Source organism: Jaculus jaculus, chromosome 4, assembly GCF_020740685.1.
Source record: "Jaculus jaculus isolate mJacJac1 chromosome 4, mJacJac1.mat.Y.cur, whole genome shotgun sequence".
Classification (NCBI taxonomy): domain Eukaryota; kingdom Metazoa; phylum Chordata; class Mammalia; order Rodentia; family Dipodidae; genus Jaculus; species Jaculus jaculus.
The window spans coordinates 112,745,841-112,769,005 of NC_059105.1; the positions used below are offsets into that span (position 1 = coordinate 112,745,841).

Here is a 23,165-nt window from a genome sequence, read left to right on the forward strand (position 1 = left end):
ATTTCAAATAGATATCGGAAGTTTTCATAAATCAAAGAAAATACTAATTCAAAGTTTAAACCTTCAAGCCATATTTAAGATTACATGAAAATGATTTTATTTTCATAGGGCTGTTCTAAAGATCAAGACATAGTTTGTGAAGGTCTTTACACAGTGCCTGAAACACAGAACATTTTAAGCACTCCAGATAGGTTGCTGTTTGTTATTATTGCAAGTATTACTAGAAAAGAGTAAAAGTGAGTGTGAAGTAGAGTTGCTTACTTTTGTGCAATTCTTATTTGTATTTCCACTCACTCTCACACATACACAATAATGAGTCAGCATAAACAATGTGCATATTCAAGAGACTCTTGTAAGGCTCCTGGGAACGGATGGGGTACAGGACAACAGTATTCTCAATGTGAAAGAAAACAGACCAAGCACTACTTCCCCATCTAAATTTCTTGCAAGGAAATAGAGGGAACACAAGGTAGACAACCATTTCTCCATTGCAACTAATTTAACTGTCAATAGTGTACTTTTTCATTCATTCAACAAACACTTATTCAGCAAATATATACCAGGCAGTTGTACATTCTTTGGGTATGCCTTTAGAGGGCCAGCAGAAAATGTAGTGGGGGGGAGGGTTTCCTTCATTTCTCTACATTTCTATTCCATGGCTTATCAAAGATCAATCTTATTAAGTTCTTATTAATTTAATCCAAGGAAAAGCAAACTACTACAAATCTTCATAAACAATAGAAGAAAATCCACAAATAAAAAGAAAAATTATGCCAGAATTTTAAGTTATTTTATATGCAGGTGTGTGTATGTGCATGCACACCAGGATTTCTGACTACTGCAACTGAACGCCTGTCCAGCTTTATGTGGGTGGTTGGGGAAGTGAACCTGGGTGAGCAAGCTTTGCAAGCAAGTACCTTTAGCCACTGAGCCATTTCCCCATGCCCAAATTAGTTCTTATTAATCTCAGAGTATTCATATAATGTTATTTTAATAAAAGAAAATACAGCCCACAGAGTTACCAAAGGTCTCTGAAAATAACAGTGGTTAAAAAGAATCACTTTCATATCTACAATTGCACCATGTTTATGGGCCTTTCACCCAACTGCCCCACCCAGAATGGGTCAATCCATGGAGGTATTCCTTGAATTCTTGGTAGTAGTTTAGGTTACACATAACAAAGGGACAGAAAAGGAAAGAAAGTTACTTACGGGGAGCACCTTCTGCCATCTCGATGGCTGTGATGCCACAGGACCAGAGGTCACTCTGCAAAAACAAAATGAAAACAGGATATAGATACTAATATTTGTATTTCTAGATAGGCACACAAAGAGAATAAAAGCTTTCCTCAAGTGAACAAACCAAAAAAAACCTTGCCAAGAACTGAAAGCAGGTTCATTTGTAGGAATATTGCTGTACTCAAGAGTTCTATACATGACACTCAGAAAATGGTGATGAACATAAGACCAGCCAGATTTATTAAAATTCAAAAAAGATTTCCCAACAGCAGATAATATCTCTTGCCATCAGTCTAATTCATTTACGCACTACTCTAAATCAAGGCTACTGCAATCAAACTTCAGATGGTTGAGCCACCTAGTGGGCATGTGTGACCTTGCACTTGCCTCACCTTTGTGCATCTGGCTAATGTGTAATCTGGAGAATCAAACATGGGCCCTTTAGGCATCAGAGGGAAACTCCTTAACTGCTAGGCTCTCTCTCCAACCCTAATTTTTGTTTTATGAGAGAGACAGAGAGAGGGGGGGGGGGGATTGGCAGGCAAGGGCCTCCAGCCACTGAAATTGAACTCCAGATGCATGTGCCCACTTGTGTGCATGTGCAACCTTGCACAATTTACATCACTTTGTGCATCTGGCTTATGTGGAATCTACAGAGTCAAACATGAGTCTTTAGGCTTCACAGGCAAGAGCCTTAAGCACTAAGCCATCTCTCCAGCACTGTGTCTAATTTTGAATTAAAGGATCATTTTTATTTAAGTGTGACGCTATTTTGGGAATGTTAGAATACATTCAAACTTTAAGCATATGTTAAAGAACAGAAAGTCATAAAGCTTGCAATCTATTTTAAAATATTTAATATAAAAATAAAAATTTTGGACTGGAGAAATGGCTTAGCAGTTAAAGCACTTGCTTGCAAACCTAAAGGACCCAGGTTCAATTTCCTAGGACCCACTTAAGCCAGATGCACAAGGTGGTGCATGTGTCTGGCATGTGTTTGCACTGGCTGGAGGTCCTGGTGCACACATTCTCTCTCTCAAATAAATAAATAAATAAATAAATTCAAATAAATTTTTAAAAACTTCTATAGTATTGGCTTAAATTAATCCTTACTAATTGGGTACTTTTAGTAAATAATGAAATACACTGGGGACAATTAAGGCATGAACTCAATTCCAAACTTCATTAGCAGGTACGTTAACCACTCTGGCTCATTTAATTAAAAGAAGTGTTGGTGTTTCCCCCCCTCTTAACAGCAGTCTTATTATAAGCATAGTCAACCTGAGTATGATTGTCAAATACTGCATTTTACACCTGGATTAAAAGTAATGCATTATTGATTCATGTCCCTAGATGTCACTCTAATCACTTCAATGTATTAATGTACCTAATCAAAGCAGTAAAAACTCTTTATACTAGAATACTATAAAGTTTCAAAGATGAAGCTGTAGTATATTTTGACAATTTGGGGGGGAAAAAATAGTATCCTCTTTTAATTAACTCTTGAGGAAATTTCCATGTCCAAAATAAACTGTGGCCCAGGCCATCTAGCACTATTTTGGAAAATGAATACCCAAAGTAGGACCCACAGCTTTTTCACTGAAAAACCAGGTAGGTACAAGGGGTCTGCAATTCATATGGCAAGGCTCCAAAATTCTATTGAATGTCAAAGGCCCAGGGGTGGCCCAGAAAGGCGTGTGTCTCTTACTCTATAGTCGTAAGTGGCATCTGGGTTCTCATCACAGGCAATGACCTCAGGAGCCATCCAGTAGGGGGTGCCTATGAATGTATTTCTCCGTCCAACAGTCCTGTCCAGCTGAGCACTCACACCAAAATCAACTAAGGGGAAAAACAAATTGAAGAAGGAAGGAAAAGTGGATTACAATTAGCAAACAAGTAAGATTCAATTTTTTTTTAAAGTCTAGAAAGAGTTAGTAGGGGGTCACTGTAGATTGAAACCACACTGCTTGCAACCTCTTCAGGTAGACAGTACTGTAAAGGAGTGCCCCTTCCAGAACAAAGGCACCAAGACCACAAAAGACCTTCTACCAACCCAAAAGGTCCTAGGAGGTCTGGCCCCAACAGCCAAGGACTAGCATGGGGCTGTTTTATGAATAATAATCTTTGGTGTAAATTTAGGGAAGCCTCAGGTTTAGACAAACAAGCCCCACTTGATTTAGCTTTGTAAGTAGAACTATGGTTTTCCTGGAAAGAATACAGTCTTGTACTAAATAAAGAGACTCAAGAATACACAAAGAAGGACTGGAGAGATGGCTTAATGGTTAAGGCTCTTGCTTGCAAAGCCAAAGGACCCAGGTTGAATTCCCCAGGACCCACGTAAGCCAGATGCACAAGGTGGCACAAGAATCTGGAGTTTGTCTGCAGCGGCTGAAGGCCCTGGCATGCCTATTCTCTCTCTCTCTCTCTCTCTCTCTCTCTCTCTCTCTCTCAAATAAATAAAAATACTTTTAAAAAATGTATATATATAAAGAAGCTGGGCATTAATCCCTGAACTCAAGAGAGTGCAGTAGAAAGATCACTGTGAGCTCAAAGTCAACCTGGACTACACAACAAGTTCCAGGTCAGCCTGGGTAAGAGTGAGATCCTGCCTCAGAAAAGCCAAAACAAAAAATACATAATGAACGTTTTTGAGAGGACTTGAGACGTTAGATGATATTTCAGTGACTTCTACCTCTCACCCAATTGAATATAATAAATGATAGTCTAGAAGAAAGTTAACAGATGGGAGGAAAAGTTGGTAAAAAGTCCACAATGAATGTCTGTTCCCTAGTACTTGCCCACATTATCAATGCCCCCACACGGCCATGAGTCCAACTAGAATGCATAGAGGAGAAGCAGAAGCAGCATGCAAAGGCTCTACAAGGTGCTGGGCCATCTGTAGAGACCATGTGCTCCATCTCTATGGATAGACCTGTTCAGGAAAAAAGTGGGCCTGGAGGTATGCTCACTGCTGACTGCTCTTAGACCAAGAGATGTAAGGCCATGCCCAAGTCAGGACCAAAACAAAGTCTGAGCAAGCCTCACAGCTACTACTGACTCCTCAGGGCATCATGAGACAAGGATAGGGAACACACATAAAATCCCATGCCAGTGGCTTCAGCTTAAGTCTTGAGAAGCATTTCTAATTGGGCAGACCCATCATCCAGTGATGACTAGTAAATGCGGGCATTATGCAAAGTAGTGATGACACAGATTTTAAAATACAACTTCAGATTTGGGGGGAAATGTGGACTACATTACTGACAGCATAAAGAAAAGCATTATGAATGCTTTAATGTAAAGAATAATGATTATGTTTAAAAACATGGCAAATCATTACATGATAATAAAATGGGAATATGTTCAGATTTATCTAAGGGAAATATTTTAAAAATCTTTATAAAGTCAAGGTATTTATCCATGGATACTACACTGAAGGGAATACATCAAGTGCTAGATAAAAATACACTCAGGAATAAAATAATCCTAGCTACTGTGCTTCTACAATATTCTGGTAAAGGGGAATATTTTCTTGTATTTGTTAGAAATTGCACGTAATTGCCATATAATTATAAACTGTGAACAGTACTATGAAAGAACAAAAGAATAAAAGCCCAAGACAGATCACAATCAAAGAAAGACTTGGAAGAGAAAGCAAAAGCTGCGACTTCAAAAAGGAAGTCAAGTATTCTCAATGGGGAAGAGTACATGCCAAGGCCCTGGGCAAGTTCTCAGTTGTAAAAGTAACAAATAACAGTGACAGAGAAAGAGAAAAATGAAGGGGGTCAGAAAATGAGATATTTTAACAAGGTCCAGATCTTACATGAGTTTTCTCCAAAGTAAAAGATAATGCCACTAAGGGTTCTGGTACAAGCAGGATCTACATTCAACCTTTCTGCCTTAGCTTCTGAGTGCTAGGATTTTTACCATGCCTGGCACCTCCAGTTATCCAACCCAGAAAGTGAAATGGTTTGATTTTTAGTACTAAACTGAGCTTGGAGTGTATCTCAGGATAGAGCATTGGTTGAGCAAGTGTGATGCCTTGAGTTTGATATTCAGTACCATAAAAATGTTAGCTAAAGTAAGACAGAAGAAATCAAACCAGTTTGGATGCTAACTAGAGGACACAGTAGTAAGAGAAGGAAAGTTAGAGCCTAGCTTAGCTAGTTTCCATGTTCTTAAGGAAAATAGAAACAGAGAACATAAGTTAACAGAATAAATTTTTAGCTAGCTACTAAAGGGGCAAGGAATGCTACTGGGCGCAGCAGATGGATACATCTGTTTACACTGTACACATACCGAGTTTCACCTCTGCATTCTCCGTCAGCAATACATTCTGGCCCTTTATGTCTCGGTGTATTACATGATGAATGTGAAGATGTGCTAGTCCCTGAAAGAAAAGATTTGGATTTTAGTTTTTTGTCCCTGTTAAGTAGACAGCTAGGAGCACAAAGTACACATGTGGGCCAAGTTTTCCTAAGTCCACATTTAGAACGTAATACTTACCCAAGGTGCATTCCCAAGAAGGTATTGTTAGCCCAAACTCACATACAGAAAACAGGGGGCAGGGTTCTCCCTATGGAAACAGCATGCCTAAAACACACTTTAGATTGCCATCTGCAGTTTCTCTGCTATAATTTGTGCTATTTGTGTATGGGATGGTTCCTTTCCCACACTATACTTCTTCTATCTTTCAGTGAAAGACCCTGTGAGTATGATGGAGCTAGACAAATCCCAGGAGGAAAGAAAAAGGTTCAAGAAGGGTTTGAAATCTGGCTCTTAGAGGATGGTCTGTATTCTACAGCACAACAGCAGACAGCTAAGTGCTGGCCAATGCCACCTCCACCCCAAATATAAAATGATTAGCCATCTGAAGAGCCTTGTGTGGAAATAAAATATCTTTCCCAAGGAAACAAACTTTACTGTGCTATAGTACTTTTGATGATCTTGTATCTGGCACGAAGCCCAAGAGGATCTATAATGAGAAGAGGTAGAAAAGCACACAAGGCATCCAAATATGGCCTACAAAGCAGCAATGTGTCATTCTCCCAACCCATTTACTCTTATGCCCCTGGCTGGAGAAACCAAATCCCACAGCTTGCCTCCTTAGTACAGGAGTAATCTATTAACTCTGAAATGTCTCAATCCAAGAAGGGCAGTTTACAGGTAAGAGTTTGAATTTCCTGTTCAAAACCAAAGATTGAGGACAGACTGACAGGATCTCACTCATGTAGGCCAAGCTGGTTTTACACTAGACTCTCCTTTCTCAGCCTCATTGTTACCATGCCTAACATCCTGCTAACGCTTTTTGGCTGGGGAAGGGGATAGGGAACCATAATCAATCTCAGTTACATAGCAAAATATCCACTAGTAACTCACTCACATGCAATTTTCAAATGAAAACTCCTGCAACCCCTCTGTGCACTGTCAGTGTGGCTTCATAATGGACAGAAATCGCTTTAGTGGGTCCTAAAAGCAGCAATTCAGAACACAGTCTGGGCTCATTAGCCAACTGTGCTGTAAATAACATTAACCATTTGAATTGTACTTCATAAATATTGCATGAGATTCTAACAGCTAATGCCAATATGTCCACAACATAATCTTGAAATCCAGCACTCAACACCATTAGTATTGATTTGAAAATCCATACTGAGTTTTCATAGATTTCTATAAACAATTCAAGATTATTTCTCCTCCCCTTAACCCTGATCCAAAGGAGAGCAGCCATTAGGCACTTTATAATAACTTTGATGACAAGTTCAGAAAAATACAGAAAAGCTATAGTTGTACTTGTATATCTGGAGACTGGTTCAAAAGATATTCAAAAACTTCTTTCACATATAGAGTATCTAAGGATGCTCAAGTCTTATATAAAATCATATGGCATTTGCATATGACCAATGTTCATCCTCCTGTATACTTTAGTTGTCTTTAGATTACTTAGAATACCATAAAAACAACACAAATAGCTGTTATGCTACATTATTTGTGTAAAAATGACATGTTGACATACCTAATACAAAAGCAATTTTTTCAAGTATCCTCCATCCACAGATGTAGAGAGCTATAAGATTTGAAGGGTCAGCTCTATTTTTAAGTCTACCTTCTTTAGAAGTTCCCGAGTCAAGCCATGATACAGAATAAACTATCAAGCTAGTTGGGTATAGAGAGCCCTTTGATATCAAGAGAACTATCTATATAGGCAGAAATGATGAAAAGATATCTGGACTATGAAATTATAAATGGGAGCACAAGATGAGAACTAGAGCACCAGAGCCCCTGATTTCCTTACCCTCAGGATTTCTCTGGAGATATAAGCAATCCAGTCTTCTTTGAGTGTGTTCCCTTTGGTGTTCTTCACAAGATCTGTGATGGAACCAGCCCCACAGAACTCCATAACAAGCTGAAGGGTACAGAACACATTTTGTGACTAACACATCCCAAGTTTCAGTACATCACCAACACTAGTACATGCAGCTCCATCAGCCACTGACTCCACTATTTTTGCCTCTAAGATGTCCTATTTGTTACACACTATGGTCTTCAAACTATTTCATATTAACTGTATTTGGTTCAAAAGAGAAATGCTATCGGTGTGTGTGTGTGTGTGTGTGTGTGTGTGTGTGTGTGTGTGTGTGTGTTTTGGGGGGTTTAGGGTCTCACTCCTTTTCTTTTTGAGAAATGCTATTTTAAGGAGTGATATAGTTCCAAACACGTACTACTTAACACACATTTAAATGTTTAAACAGTATGAATGCAACTATATATGCACAGCATCTAGAAAATGAACAAAACAGTTTGAAAATTTTTAACTATGATTAATGAATTTAGGCAATAGAAATAAGGGAAATTTTGTCCAATTTTCTTTCCTTCCTTCCTTTTTTCTTTTATGTGTGTGTACCAGGGATTAAGCCCAGATATATTTATTTATTTTTAAATTTTTTGTTGGTATATATACTCATTATACATAATGCCGGGTTTCATATGGATGATTTTTTTCAAGTACATCATATCCTTTGACAGCACTCATCTGCTCCTTTTATCCCCTCACTACCATTCCCCTGCTAGTTGCTTTCTTAAGATCTCTCACTTCCAGGTGGTTTAAAAAATTATCAAGCTTTCCTATTAAAAAGTTTCTTATAAAAAATTTTATTGTATTACTTTCAAGTTCCTAATTTCTTTGTTATTTGGTCACAGTCCTTTGAGAAGGTACCATGAAAGTTATAAGGCAAGGAGAACTTTCGAATCTATGAGCTTCTGCCCCTTATTTGTGTGTGTGTGTGTGTTTTCCTCTCCATGTTCCCAGTACTTAATAGCCTTATGGTACAACCATGGAGGTAAATGTTCACAAATACCACCTACCCAAAGTTGGTCATCATGTCCTGGGGGACTCTTTTTAATGAAAGCACCATAATATGTTGCAATATTTCTATGATGAGAATATTTCTTGAGCATATTTATCTCCAGTTTGATTTCTTCCTCTTCATCCTTAAGAAAAAAAAAAAAAGAAAAAGAAACAATAAAGCATGCAGCTTTTCAAAGACTTTACTCCCCTCCCTCATGCAACATAAGTGATAAGGAATGTATATATTCTCTTCATCCTCAGGAACTTACATTTTGGAATATGACTACAAGAAAGAGAATGTCAAAGGTGACAATAAGCATGGAAAACAGTAGAATGGACATTGGTAGAGGTCCAACCTGTTCCTCTACTGGTGATGAATTCACATTTACCTCAAACTCTTGAGCTGAAGTTCACTCACAGGATGGAGACATGCATGCACACAAAAGTAATTGGTATTATTTCAACTTAGCAAAGGCCATTTCCTCCTTGGAAATATATGTAAATGCAAATCATCTTGCAAACATTTGCAAGGCAGTGGGCAGAGGATTTACCATATGACTATAAGGAGGCAGTATAGTCCGTGGTGTCATGCCCAGTGAAGATTCCCCAACTCAGAAGAGGGCTCAATAGAAATAAAGCCAGAAGAGCCAAGAACAAAGAACAAAATTTCAGTGAGCAGCTTATTTCAGATTTGGCAATTCCCCATGCCTCCTGTATTAAGAAGAAAGAAGGAAGAAAGAGGAGGAGGAAGAGAAGGAGGTAGATGAGAAAGAAAGAGGGAAGGGGAGAGGGGAGGAGGAAGAGGCAGCATCTGTGAAAAAATTCAGGAATGGAAGGTGAAGAAAGCAGATATAAATACATGCTCAGAAAATAAAAACTAAATTGTCCTTGTGAATGGCCACAGCTGAGAGAATTCTGGAGTCTCCACCTTTCTCCTACGCACTACAACAGCCAGCATGGGCATTCTGTTGCCTGTTATACACAATGACAAACATTCTGCAAACAGGCAGAAAAGAAAGATTTGAAGGGCATGTGAATAAATAAAAATCTAAAGAAAAGTGAAGAAGTTATAATATGCAAGGAAGAGTAAAATTTATTTTAGAGTAGGAAAGCATAGTGTAAGATCTCAGAAATAAATCTCATGGCTAGATTGTCTAGAATTCTTTATGCTGTACATTTCTCCAAAAGGAAATGATGATGTGATCCTTACAACTTTTAGTTCTTCACTGAAACACTTCACATAGATTTGTGCTCTTACCTTTCCACAAAAGACCTGGGATTTGAGAGAGAGAGAGAGAGGGAGAGAGAGAGAGAGAGAACGCGCGCGAGAGGGAGAGAGAGAGCAAGCGTGTGTCTCCATCTATAACAATCAAGACAGAGAGTATTCAAACATGTGTATGTATGCACACACAAAAGCTGAAGACATCAACAGCTTTAGCCTAGCATTTATAGAACCTCTCTTAAAGTCACAAAGAAATTTGGCTCGTAAATATTATACGTTAAAAGATGAATATCATCATATATTAAAGATGACACCAGATGAAAAGGGAAAAAAATACAAATTTTAGTTGTATATTACTGCTTTAGAAACTAAATGTACACCAAGACATGTAATCATCCTAAAGTACTGATTCTAAAGATGGAAACTTTATTGCCTGATGTAACAAGAGATAGAATTTATACTAGACACATAAATATTGAATATGATAGATACCACAGTATCTCTGAAAACTGACAAATAGTTACTATAGACAGGTTTAGTCCATATGATGATTTTCATTTGATCCCTCTACACAGGAAAATCATACCAAATGCATATTACTTCAATCTGTGTCTCAAACATGGCCATGAGGAAAGTAGCAATGAAAACTAAGATAACTGGCATTTGGCCTGGCTAACATATAAAAACACTTGTATCTGAATTCCTTCTACAAAGGAACTTCATATTAAAGCATTAATGGATTACTTATTTTTTAGAGAATTCTTAAAAGGTTTTATTTTATTTTTATTTGAGACACAGAGAGAAAGCAGGGGACGGGGGGGGACAGGGGACCAGAATGGGAACACCAAGGCCTCCAGCCACTGCAAACCAATTCTAGACATATGCACCATCTTGTGCATCTGGCTTATGTGGGACCTGGAGAATAAAACCTGTGTCCTGAGGCTTTGCAGATAATCACCTTAGCACTAAGTCATCTCTCCAGCCCACATGTTACTTTTTTTGTTTTTTAACATCAAGCATAAAGCTGTATGTCTCCAACAACAACAACAAAAATTCAATCTGTGACAAGCTTTATTTGTGTTGTTTGTACATATTGACTAACATACAGGGTAGGATAGTGGTAGGCTTGCTGGAAAGGAGGCATTTGAAGCCTGTGTATAGAGTGTTCAAGACAAGTCTCACTGTTAAACGTGTTGACAGCAGACAGCCAGTGCTCTTCTTTCCTTATATTCACTATACCAAGTGATCAGAAAGTGAATTAATTTTTTTAAATTCTTATTTATTTATTTTCAAGCAAAGAGAGAAAGAGTAAAAGCGAGATTGGGCATGCCAGGGCCTCTATCCAGTGCAAATAAACTCCAGACACATGTACCACCTTTTGCATCTGGGTGGGTACTGCAAAATCAAACATGGCTCATTAGGCTTTGCAGGCAACAGCCTTAATTGCAGGGCAATCTCTCCAGCCACCTGAATTATATTTTGATCATCTATTTTTATCTAAAAACTAGTAAACACATAGGATCTTGTTATATAAAGAATGAGTACTGCGGGCTGGAGAGATGGCTTAGCAGGTAAGCGCTTGCCTGTCAGGTCTAAGGACCCTGGTTCGAGGCTCGATTCCCCAGAACCCACGTTAGCCAGATGCACACGGGGCGCACATGTCTGGAGTTCCTTTGCAGTGACTGGAGGGCCCTGGCATGCCCATTCTTTCTCCCTCTCCCTCTCCCTCTCCCTCTCCCTCTCCCTCACTCTCCCTCTCCCTCCCTCTCTCCTTCTCTCTCTCTGTTGCTCTCAATAAGCAAAAAAAAAAAATAATATAAAAATACTGGAAGGAAGTCATATAATCCTTTCAAAATTAAAGCTTTAGAACCAAGTGTAACAAAGTTTGAAACATTACCTCTCTTGCTTTTGTGATTTTTTTTTAAATTTTTATTAACATTTTCCATGATTATAAAATATATCCCATGGTAATTCCCTCCCTCCCCACCCCCACACTTTCCCGTTTGAAATTCCATTTTCAATCATATTACCTCCCCATTACAATCATTGTAATTACATATATACAATATCAACCTATTAAGTATCCTCCTCCCTTCCTTTCTCCACCCTTTATGTCTCCTTTTCAACTTACTGGCCTCTGCTACGAAGTATTTTCATTCTCACACAGAAGCCCAGTCATCTGTAGCTAGGATCCCCATATGAGGGAGAACATGTGGCGCTTGGCTTTCTGGGCCTGGGTTACCTGACTTAGTATAATACTTTCCAGGTCCATCCATTTTTCTGAAAATTTCATAACTTCATTTTTCTTTACCGCTGAGTAGAACTCCATTGTATAAATGTACCACATCTTCATTATCCACTCATCTGTTGAGGGACATCTAGGCTGGTTCCATTTCCCAGCTATTATAAATTGAGCAGCAATAAACATGGTTGAGCATGTACTTCTAAGGAAATGGGATGAGTCTTTTGGATATATGCCTAGGAGTGCTATAGCTGGGTCATATGGTAGATCAATCTCTAGCTGCTTTAGGAACCTCCACACTGTTTTCCACAATGGCTGGACCAGATTGCATTCCCACCAGCAGTGCAGAAGGGTTCCTTTTTTTCCACATCCCCGCCAACATTTATGATCATTTGTTTTCATGATGGTGGCCAATCTGACAGGAGTGAGGTGGAATCTCAATGTAGTTTTAATCTGCATTTCCCTGATGACTAGTGACGTAGAACATTTTTTTAGGTGCTTATATGCCATTCGTATTTCTTCCTTTGAGAACTCTCTATTTAGCTCCTTAGCCCATTTTTTGATTGGCTTGTTTGATTCCTTATTAGTTAACTTTTTGAGTTCTTTGTATATCCTAGATATTAATCCTCTATCAGATATATAGCTGGCGAAGATTTTTTCCCATTCTGTAGGTTGCCTCTTTGCTTTTTTCACTGTGTCCTTTGCGGTGCAAAATCTTTGTAATTTCATTAGGTCCCAGTGGTTAATCTGTGGTTTTATTGCCTGAGCAATTGGGGTTGTATTCAGAAAGTCTTTGCCAAGACCAATATGTTGAAGGGTTTCCCCTACTTTTTCCTCTAGCACTTTCAAAGTTTCCGGTCTGATGTTAAGGTCTTTAATCCATTTGGACTTAATTCTTGTGCATGGCGAGAGAGAAGAATCTATTTTCATCCTTCTGCAGATATTTATCCAGTTTTCAGAACACCATTTGCTGAAGAGGCTGTCTCTTCTCCAGTGAGTATTTTTGGCATTTTTATCGAATATCAGGTGGCTATAGCTACTTGGGCTTACATCTGGGTCCTCTATTCTGTTCCACTGATCTACATGTCTGTTTTTGTGCCAGTACCATGCTGTTTTTGTTACTATGGCTCTGTAGTATAGGTTAAAATCAGGTATGGTGATACCACCAGCCTCTTTTTTGTTGCTCAGTATTATTTTAGATATTCGAGGTTTTTTATGATTCCAAATGAATTTTTGGATTGTTTTTTCTATTTCCATGAAGAAAGCCTTTGGAATTTTGATAGGGATTGCATTAAATGTGTAGATTGCTTTAGGTAAGATTGCCATTTTCACGATATTGATTCTTCCAAGCCAGGAACAAGGGATGTTTCTCCACTTTCTAGTGTCTTCTGCAATTTCTCGCTTGAGTGTTTTAAAGTTCTCATTGTATAGATTCTTTACTTCCTTGGTTAGGTTTATTCCAAGGTATTTTTTTTTTTTTTGATGCAATTGTGAATGGGAGTGATTCTCTGATTTCATCCTCTGTGTGTTTGTTGTTAGCATATACGAAGGCTACTGATTTCTGTGTATTTATTTTGTATCCTGCTACATGGCTGTAGGTTTTGATCAGCTCTAACAGCTTGCTAGTAAAGTCTTTAGGGTCCTTTATGTATAGAATCATGTCGTCTGCAAATAATGATAACTTGATTTCTTCCTTTCCAATTTGTATCCCTTTTATGTGTGTCTCTTGCCTTATTGCTATGGCTAAGACTTCCAAAACTATATTAAATAGAAGTGGAGACAGTGGACACCCTTGTCTTGTTCCTGATTTTAGTGGAAAAGCTTCCAGTTTTTCCCCATTTAGTAATATGTTGGCTGTAGGCTTGTCATAAATAGCCCTTATTATATTGAGATATGTTCCTTCTAGTCCCAGTCTCTGTAGGACTTTTATCATGAAGGGATGTTGGATTTTGTCAAATGCTTTCTCTGCATCTAATGAGATGATCATGTGATTTTTGTCCTTCAACCCATTTATGTAATGTATTACATTTATAGATTTGCGTATGTTGAACCATCCCTGCATCTCTGGGATAAAGCCTACTTGGTCAGGGTGAATGATCTTTTTGATATACTCTTGTATTCTGTTTGCCAATATTTTGTTGAGAATTTTTGCATCTATGTTCATGAGGGAGATTGGTCTGTAATTTTCTTTTTTTGTTCTATCTTTGCCTGGTTTTGGTATCAGGGTGATGCTGGCCTCATAGAAGGAGTTTGGTAGGATTCCTTCTTTTTCTATTTCCTGGAAAAGCTTAAGAAGCAATGGTGTTAGCTCTTCCTTAAAAGTCTGGTAAAATTCAGCAGTGAATCCATCCGGGCCTGGGCTTTTTTTAGTTGGGAGGTTATTGATAACTGCTCGGATCTCCATGTTTGTTATAGGTCTATTTAAGTGATTAATCTCATTTTGATTTAATTTAGGTAGGTCATATAGATCAAGGAAATCATCCATTTCTTTCAGATTTTCATACTTTGTGGAGTATATGCTTTTATAGTATGTCCCTATAATTTTTTGAATTTCTCTGGAATCTGTTGTGATGTTACCTTGTTCATCTCTGATTTTATTAATTTGTGTCTCTTCTCTCTTTCTTTTGGTCAGATTTGCTAAGGGTTTATCAATCTTGTTTATCCTTTCAAAGAACCAACTCTTTGTTTCATTAATTCTTTGGATTGTTCTTTTTGTTTCTATTTCATTAATTTCTGCCCTAATCTTTATTATTTCTTCCCGTCTACTACTTTTTTGGTTTGCCTTGTTCTTCTTTTTCCAAGGCTTTAAGGCGAAGCATTAGGTCGTTTACTTGCGACCTTTCTAATTTCTTAATATAGGCACTTAAGGCTATAAATTTACCTCTTAGAACTGCCTTCATTGTGTCCCAGAGATTTTGGTATGTTGTGTTCTCATTATCATTTGACTCTATAAATTTTTTGATTTCCTTTTTGATTTCTTCATTGACCCACTCATCATTTAGTAGTGTATTGTTTAGTTTCCATGATTTTGTGTATGCTCTATAGCCTTTCTTGCTACTGATTTGTAGTTTAATTCCATTGTGGTCAGATAGAATGCAAGGAATTATTTCAATTTTCCTGAATTTGTTAAGATTTGCTTTGTGTCCTAATATATGGTCTATTTTAGAGAATGTTCCATGTGCTGCTGAAAAGAATGTATATTCTGCAGCCTTTGGATGAAATGTCCTGTATATATCTGTTAGGTCCATTCCTTCTATGACCTCATTTAGTCCAGATGCCTCTCTGTTTATTCTTTCCCTGGATGACCTGTCAATTGATGAGAGTGGGGTGTTAAAGTCACCCACCACCACTGTGTTTGGTGTTATCTGTGACCTTAGTTCTAATAGTGTTTGTTTGACGAATTTGGGAGCCCCCATGTTAGGTGCATATATGTTTAGGATTGTAATGTCCTCCTGTTGGAGTGTGCCCTTAATCAATATAAAGTGACCTTCCTTATCGTTTTTGACTAACTTCGGACTAAAGTCCACCCTGTCTGATATTAGGATAGCAACCCCTGCTTGTTTTCTAGGCCCATTTGCTTGAAACACCGTCTTCCAACCTTTCACCCTGAGATAATGTCTATCCTTTGTAGAAAGGTGAGTTTCTTGGAGACAACAAATTGTAGGATCCTGCTTTTTAACCCAGTCTGCAAATCTATGTCTTTTCGTTGGGGCATTGAGACCGTTGATATTAAGAGATATTATTGAAAGGTGTGTATTTATGTTTGCCATTTGTGTGTGTGTGTGTGTGTTACTTGTTCTACCTGTGCTCTCTTCTGTTAACTGGTATTTGAGTATAGCTGGTTTTTTCTAGGTTCCTTATATGTGTGCTTTTCCTTTTGTTCAGCATGGAGGATTCTATCAAGTATTTTCTGTAGAGCTGGTTTTGTCTTCAGATACTCCTTTAACCTGCTTTTGTCATGGAATGTCTTTATTTCTCCATCTATTTGGATGGATAACTTTGCAGGATAAAGTAACCTTGGTTGACAGTTGTTATCTTTCAGAACTTGGAATATATCACTCCAAGCCCTTCTGGCTTTAAAAGTTTGTGTTGAATAATCTGCTGTAATCCTGATGGGCTTGCTTTTGTAGGTAACTTGATTTTTCTCTCTAACTGCTTTCAATATTTTTTCTTTGGTTTGTGTGTTTGGAAGTTTGAGTATAATGTGGCGAGGAGAGTTTCTTTCTGGGTTTTGTCTGGCTGGGGTTCTAAAGGCTTCCTGTATCTGTATTGGCACCTCTTTCCCAATTTGGGGAAAATTTTCCTCTATGATTTTGTTGAAGATGCCTACTATGCCTCTGGAGTGGAGTTCTTCTCCTTCTACTATGCCCTGAATTCTTATATTGGATCTTTTCATAGTGTCCCGAATATCTTGAAATTCCCACTCATACTTTTCTATAAGTTTATCTTTCTCTTTGTTGGACTGCATTAGGTCTGCCACCTGATCTTCTAGCTTAGATATTCTGTCCTCTCCCTCATCCATCCTACTGGTGAGATTTTCTACAGAGTTTTTTATTTCATTAACTGTGTTCTTCATTGCTAGTAATTCTGACTGGTTTTTCTTATTATTTCTATTTCTCTATTTATGTCTTGTATTGCCTTCTTTATTTCGTTAAATTGGTGTCCTGCCTCTTCTTTGATTCCTTTGATTTCCTCTTTGATTTCTTCTTTGATTGTTTTCATGTGTTCTTTGACCTCTTTGAACATATTTATAATTATTCTTTTGAACTCTTTCTCAGGCATTTCCTCTAACTCTTTCTCACTGGAGGACATTTCTGATGCATTAATACTTTTAGGTGGATTTATATCGTCTTGCTTTTTAGTGTTTCTTGTGTTATAATGTATATATTTTTGCATCTTGGAGTAAGTTAATGCTTGGATTTTCTAGCTAGCTGTGTATTCTTAGCTGTATCAATTGATTTGATGTAATATATTTTCAGGGTAGGACCTTAAGGTATTAGGTGTGGCTCTTAAGACTCTCAGAGTATCTACAAAGATGTTCTTAGGGGTTGAGTTTCCCTGCTATAGGAGTATTCAAGCAGGCTGAGTGGAATAAAATACTGGTAGATTCTAAAATTTAACTAAACACTGTACACATCCAATCAAAAACAGCCCCGAGTGTGTATGCAAGAGTAGTTATTATAATGACCAGATCCTCTATCAACAAAGAGGTTTAGATTTCTGGTCTGTTGAGGTATCCAAGTCAGCTTGTGACCAAGTGAGACCCTTCCCTGGTGCAATCCCAGTTACCTTGGGTGATTGTGGTCTCAGTCAAGTTGCTGCCTGGGTCGTCGGGCTGCTGTTCTGATTTCTGGAGCTGGGCACTTGCTTTTCCTACGGGGCAAACTGAGCCGCTGCTGCCGCCTCTGCTGCTGTTGTAGCTGCCACCCCTGGAGCCACCACTGCTGCTGAAGCTGCCGTTGCTGTGTCCACCGCCGCTGCTCACCCCGAAGCCGCTGCTGCGGGATCTGCCACCGCTGCCGCTCCTGGGTCCGCTGCTGCTGGGGCCACTGGTATCGGTGCTGGAGCCGCTGAAGTTGCTGCCGAATTCTGCTCCTGCTTGGGTCCCGCCGTCAGCCCAAGTTGGCGTGGCCGGTCCCGGGCCGCTTCTGTGTTCGCTGGAGCTGGGTTCAGGCGGCGGGGGAGGGGAGGGAGCCGCGGCTGCTCTGGTTGTATCGCTTCTCCACGTGTGCTTTTACCTCGCGGTCTGCTCCTCCCTCCGTTGCTCGCTGCCGTTCTCCCCTCACGTTTCCCGAGTTGCGGAGAGCGCGGTGTGAGGGGAAAATCCCACACCTGGCTTGTCCTGCGGCTCGAGCCGATAGTCCGGCGGCTTTCTGCCGCTCCGCGGCTGCGGCGGGTGGCCGAGCCGTCCCGGAGCCGCTGTTCCCGCCTGTGCAGGCTCTGGATGCTCTGGAACTCTTCTACTTCTCCGCTGCCGCCTCAATTTCCTATACACCTCACTTTTTAGTAAAAGTGTGTATTTTGCTGAGTTTTTTTGGTCTTTTTCCCCCCTAGGCTGCTTTGGCGTGGTACCTACGCCGCCATCTTAACCAGAAGTCCCCGCTTTTGTGATTTTAAAATTGATGACAAACATTTGATAAAATATAAAGAATTTAGCACCACTAATTGTCACTTATACCTAGTTATGAATGGCTACCCTTGTAGAAAGAGCATCAGAAATACAGATATTGCCTATGGCTCTGAGTCATTTAAATTAGAATCTCAATTATGATTAATGCTTATTCTACAGCATTTTACATTGTCTTTAGACTACAATAATAATGATCCAAGTTATGAGCTCCAATCTCCCTTTGGTCATTAGTCAGAAGTTTGATAGTCTCATTTCAACATTTAATATGTTACCACTACCACCACTATTCCTCCACCAAGACAAACATCTCATTTAGCAGAAGATGCAACAGCAAATGACTTAGGCATGGCTTGTACTAAAATTTTAAACAATTCCAACAGATGAAAAGAAAATTGAATTGGTAAAACCACATGAAGGAAGAGTAGCCAAAACTAAAGATGGAAAAGCCACATGGAAACCTATCTTTGTTAGCTAACTTATACACACACATACACACAAATGAGTGTAAGCAGAAGTACTCTGTGTGGGTGGAGAATGCTTTGCCCCAAAGCCAGATATGGTTATAGGAAAAACCCAGTATGTGGGAAGGACAGACTTTCCCAGTGAGTTACTGATCAGAGAGGCTAATGAAGGCCCCAAAATGATGCAGGCTATTGCCAGTGCTCTTGGTTCCCCCACCAGAACTAGATGATAAACCTACTGCTGAATATACTACATGCTATGGTTGTAGGAAAACAAACTGGAACTGACCTAAAATCCTCCTCTCTATTGGCCTGCTGTTATAGTGCTGAAAAGTACTATGCAGGCTGCTGTGGGAGAAAAATCAACAGTATTAACCAGTAGTGGACCCTGCAGCTACACAACTGGCCAGCCAGGCAAAATGGGCTCCCTGATGCAATAGTGGCATGACTGTTAGGGGACAAACAACTGCTCCTTGAATGCATTTGAAGCCTGTTCCATGGGAGTGAATTCATGCCTGGAACTGAAAACTTAGTCAAAAGCCTATGGCTTGGAAGATCATGTGCCCTACAGGGAAAGCTATTTCTGTTGTTTGGCTAAATGAATAAGTCATTCCCACCAAACTGCCTTCAATATTTATGTCCACAGATTAATGCTATTCGAACTTTCAGTCAAAGGAGCTTCTTTTTTACAGATGGTGATTAATACTAGAAAGACTCAAAGCTCATCAAAGTGCTGAAAAAGTGAGAGTTAAGTGCTCAGCACTAAATGACACATCTCTATCACACCTGCCAAGGTTCAGGAAACACTGAAGAGAGGTGGTGGAAAGAATGTAAGGACCAGCCAGGTATGGTGGCACACACCTTTAATCCCAGCACTCCGGAGGCTGACAGTTTGAGGCCACCCTAAGACTACATAGTGAATTCCAGGTCAGCCTGAGCCAGAGTGAGACCCTACCTCGAAAAATCAGAAAAAAAATGTAAGGACCAGATTATAGGGAGGAGTGTTTTGGAATGCTGTCTTCAGGACACAAAACAGGTGTCATTACATTCATGACACCACAGCAGCTGTTACCTGTACAATATTAGACCTATCTATCAACATGCCAGCATGATGATGGAGGGCAAAAAACAGGACATCAAAATAAAAGAGATGCTAGTTAGAAAGAAAGAGTTTGGTGGGAGGGGATAAGTGAAAGCAAACAAAGTGGTAAGAGGGGGTTGTGATCAAAATACATTATGTACCTATATGAAAATCATCAAAAATTTAAGCAAAATAAAAAAAAAAAAAGCTGGGGAGATGGCTCAGCAGTGAAAGGTGCTTGCTAGCAATGTCTGCAGCCCAAGTTCAATTCCCCAATCACCCAGAGAAGGGAGATGCAAAAAATGGCTTAAGCATGTGGACTTTTGTTTGCATCAACAAGAGACCTTGGTGTGCCCATAAAAGCATGAATGCGCACATGCACAACTACACACACATAAAAATAAAACATACATATAGTCCAAGCTACTGTGTCCTTCATACTTCCTTCTTTAGGAGAGCCAAAATCATCACAAATGAGGAGGATGGTCTAAAGGATGGATAGGGGATTTGGGGAAAGAAAAGGAAGGAAGGCTTTCTTTTGGTTTCCACCAATGGCGAGGTAGCTGCTAGCCCCCACTTTGTGATTTAATGCAGCTGGTGCCAATTAGCAGTTTGGCCTCTGACCAGAAAAAGGAAAATCTCATAGAAAAGGTCTTTGTCTAGAGATGAGATGAGCTTTCAATCCCCCACCCAACCTGGCTGTCAGAGAATGGGGGAGGAAAGAACATCTTCACAGAGGTAATTTTCACATGCAGCTATGAGTTAAAAGTCAAATGAGAAGCCCTGCCTACTTCACCATCTGAGCACCATCTGAGGCATATTATTAGTGTTTGCCTGTTTGTTTATGTCTTTAATTGTTCTGGTATTTCTTTATAAATATTTAGTGATTCATTTGCAGTGCTTCAAGTATGCTAGGCAAGTATTACATTGCTAAGCTACACCACCAGTCTCTTATTTTCCCTTCAAATGTCATTTGAACTCTTATTACTGACTAAGTTCTCCTTCATCTCACTAGTAGTAATAATGACGTAATGAAAAATTAGCAAACTAGAGAAGCTTTAAGAGGGCTTGAGAACATTTTGAGTTAATCATCTTTCCATTTGGCTTCTATACAGAATTAAATATCAATGATAATTTAATGATCAAAGAATAATAAAATATGCAAATATCTCTGGCAGGTTTGGTACCAAAATATACAACTGAATGTATATATTGTTAGAATGAAAATATTTCTAAAAATTAGTTTACATTTTTGGATGAGTGTGGTGGCAAATGCCTTTAATTCCAGCAATTGAGAGGCTGCGGTAGAAGGAATGACATAAGTTCAAGGCTACCCTGAGAATACAGAGTAAATTCCAGTTTAACCTGGGCTACAGCAAGACCTGACCTCAACAAACAAAAAGAAAGAAAGAAAAAACAAGAGAAAAATTTACATTGTTCAGTCAACTATTATTGAACTCTTCTTTATATAACTTCAAACAAGGTTGTCTTTTAACTTGAAAATCCATTTATAACTGAGAGTATTATTATGCACCAAAAAAGTTTAAAGCAGCAAAGAATTAATCAAACTACTTTTTATTCAAACAAATAGAAAAGTTATGCAACTAAAACCACTATTCAATAAAACACAAATAAAGAAAACTATACAGATGCTACAATAGGATTAATTCTACAATAAAACTAAGCTTACAGTATCAAAGAATAAGTTGCTCTGCAAAATTAACCCAGTCCCCAAAAATCATTGAGTTCTCAAAGAAAAACTTATAAATTACAAAATTTAACCAAAATAAAAATCATACATGTAAGACAGCTTGTTTAAAAAAGAAAAAAAAAACACTTTTTGTACATGTTTCATATAAAAAACATACTGCATTTTATGTGAATGAATTAATGATTTTCTTCTGGTAAGTGTAGTAACCCTAAAGTCCAGAAGTGTTTATTTTTGCCTCCCCTCAATCTAAAGACAGCTCTAGATACAACAAAATCCTCAGAGCTTTCTACATCCTTTCTGTCACCTATTAAGTTGGTTCTTTGCTGATTTCAATGAGCTGTATCACTCATCTGGTATCCACAAATGTTATTTTTTTTTTATTGTGTAACATCAATATACCAAAACCTAAAGGATACAATGAAGACAGTCCTAAGAGGCAAATTCATAGCTTTAAGTACCTATATTAAGAAATTAGAAGGGTGAAGACAGAGTTCAGCAGTTAAGGCTGGGTTTAATTCCCCAGTACCCAAGTAAAGCCAGATGCACAAAGAGGTGAATGCATTCTCCCTATCTGTTATCTCTCTGCTTGCAAATAAATTTTATTTTAAAACTTAAAAAAGAAAGAAATTAGAGAGGCCACAAGTAAACAAACTAATGCTCTACTTTAACGCCTTGGAAAAAGAAGAACAAGGTAAACCAACAATTAGTAGACGGAAGGAAATCATAAAGACCGGGACAGATATTAATGAAATAGAAACAACACAAAAACCAATGCCAAAAATCAATGAAACAAAGAGTTAGTTCTTTGAATATTTGAAAGGATAAACAAGATTGAGAACCCCCTAGCAAAACTGACCAAAAGAAAGAAGAGACCCAAATGAATGAAATTAGAGATTAAAAAGGGCCTAATGAAATCAAAAAATCCTAAGGATATACCTTAAGAACATATACTCCATTAAGTTTGAAAAATCTGAAAGAAATGGACAATTTTCCAGATATATATGACCTACCAAAATTAAAGCAAAATGAGAAAAACCATTTAAACAAACCAGTAACAAGCACTGAGATCAAAGCAGTTATTTTAAAAAAAAAAGTCTTCCAACTAAAAAAAAAGTCCAGGCCCAGATGGATTAACTGGTAAATTGTAACAGACCATCACAGAAGAACTAATATCTATGCTTCTCAAGACTTCTCCCTAAAATAGAAAAGGAAGGAACACTACCAAACTCCTTTTACAAAGCCAGTATTATCCTGAAACCAAAACCAAAGAAACAATAAACAAAGAAAATTACAGATGTTTCTCGTGAATGTAAATGCAAAAATTCTCAGCAAAATACTGGCCAACAGAATACAGGAATACATTAATAAGATCATTCACTCTGACCAGGTGGATTTTATCCCAGAGATGCAGGGATGATTCAACATACACAAATCAATAAATGTAATACAACATAAAAGTGTAGGACAAAAATCAAATAATCATCTCAATAGATGTGGAAAAGGCTTTTGACAAAAATCCAACATCCCTTCATAATAAAAGTCCTAGAGAAACTGAGAATAGAAGGAACATATCTCAACATAATAAAGGTTATTTATGAAAAACCTATAGCCAACATTGTACTAAATGGGGAAAAACTCAAAGCATTTCCTCTAAAATCAAGAACGAGATAAGGGTGTACACTTTCCAAACTTTTATTTAATACTGCAAGTCTTGGCAATAAGACAAGAGTCA

The 23,165-nt window shown here is 38.4% G+C and overlaps 1 protein-coding gene across 50 annotated transcripts in view; it reads right to left on the reverse strand.

The window, feature by feature from the left end:
• Map4k4 (mitogen-activated protein kinase kinase kinase kinase 4) overlaps nucleotides 1–23,165 on the reverse strand; it is a 223,178-nt gene that overhangs the window by 50,550 nt on the left and 149,463 nt on the right. For all 50 annotated transcript variants that reach the window (XM_004651780.2, XM_045147035.1, XM_045147024.1 and 47 more), the window contains 5 exons: nucleotides 8,604–8,729; nucleotides 7,534–7,644; nucleotides 5,538–5,628; nucleotides 2,947–3,077; nucleotides 1,212–1,266 (listed from right to left, as the gene is read on the reverse strand). In XM_004651780.2, coding sequence (XP_004651837.1) covers nucleotides 1,212–1,266; nucleotides 2,947–3,077; nucleotides 5,538–5,628; nucleotides 7,534–7,644; nucleotides 8,604–8,729 — 514 coding nt within the window. The remainder of the gene's footprint in view (nucleotides 1–1,211; nucleotides 1,267–2,946; nucleotides 3,078–5,537; nucleotides 5,629–7,533; nucleotides 7,645–8,603; nucleotides 8,730–23,165) is intronic.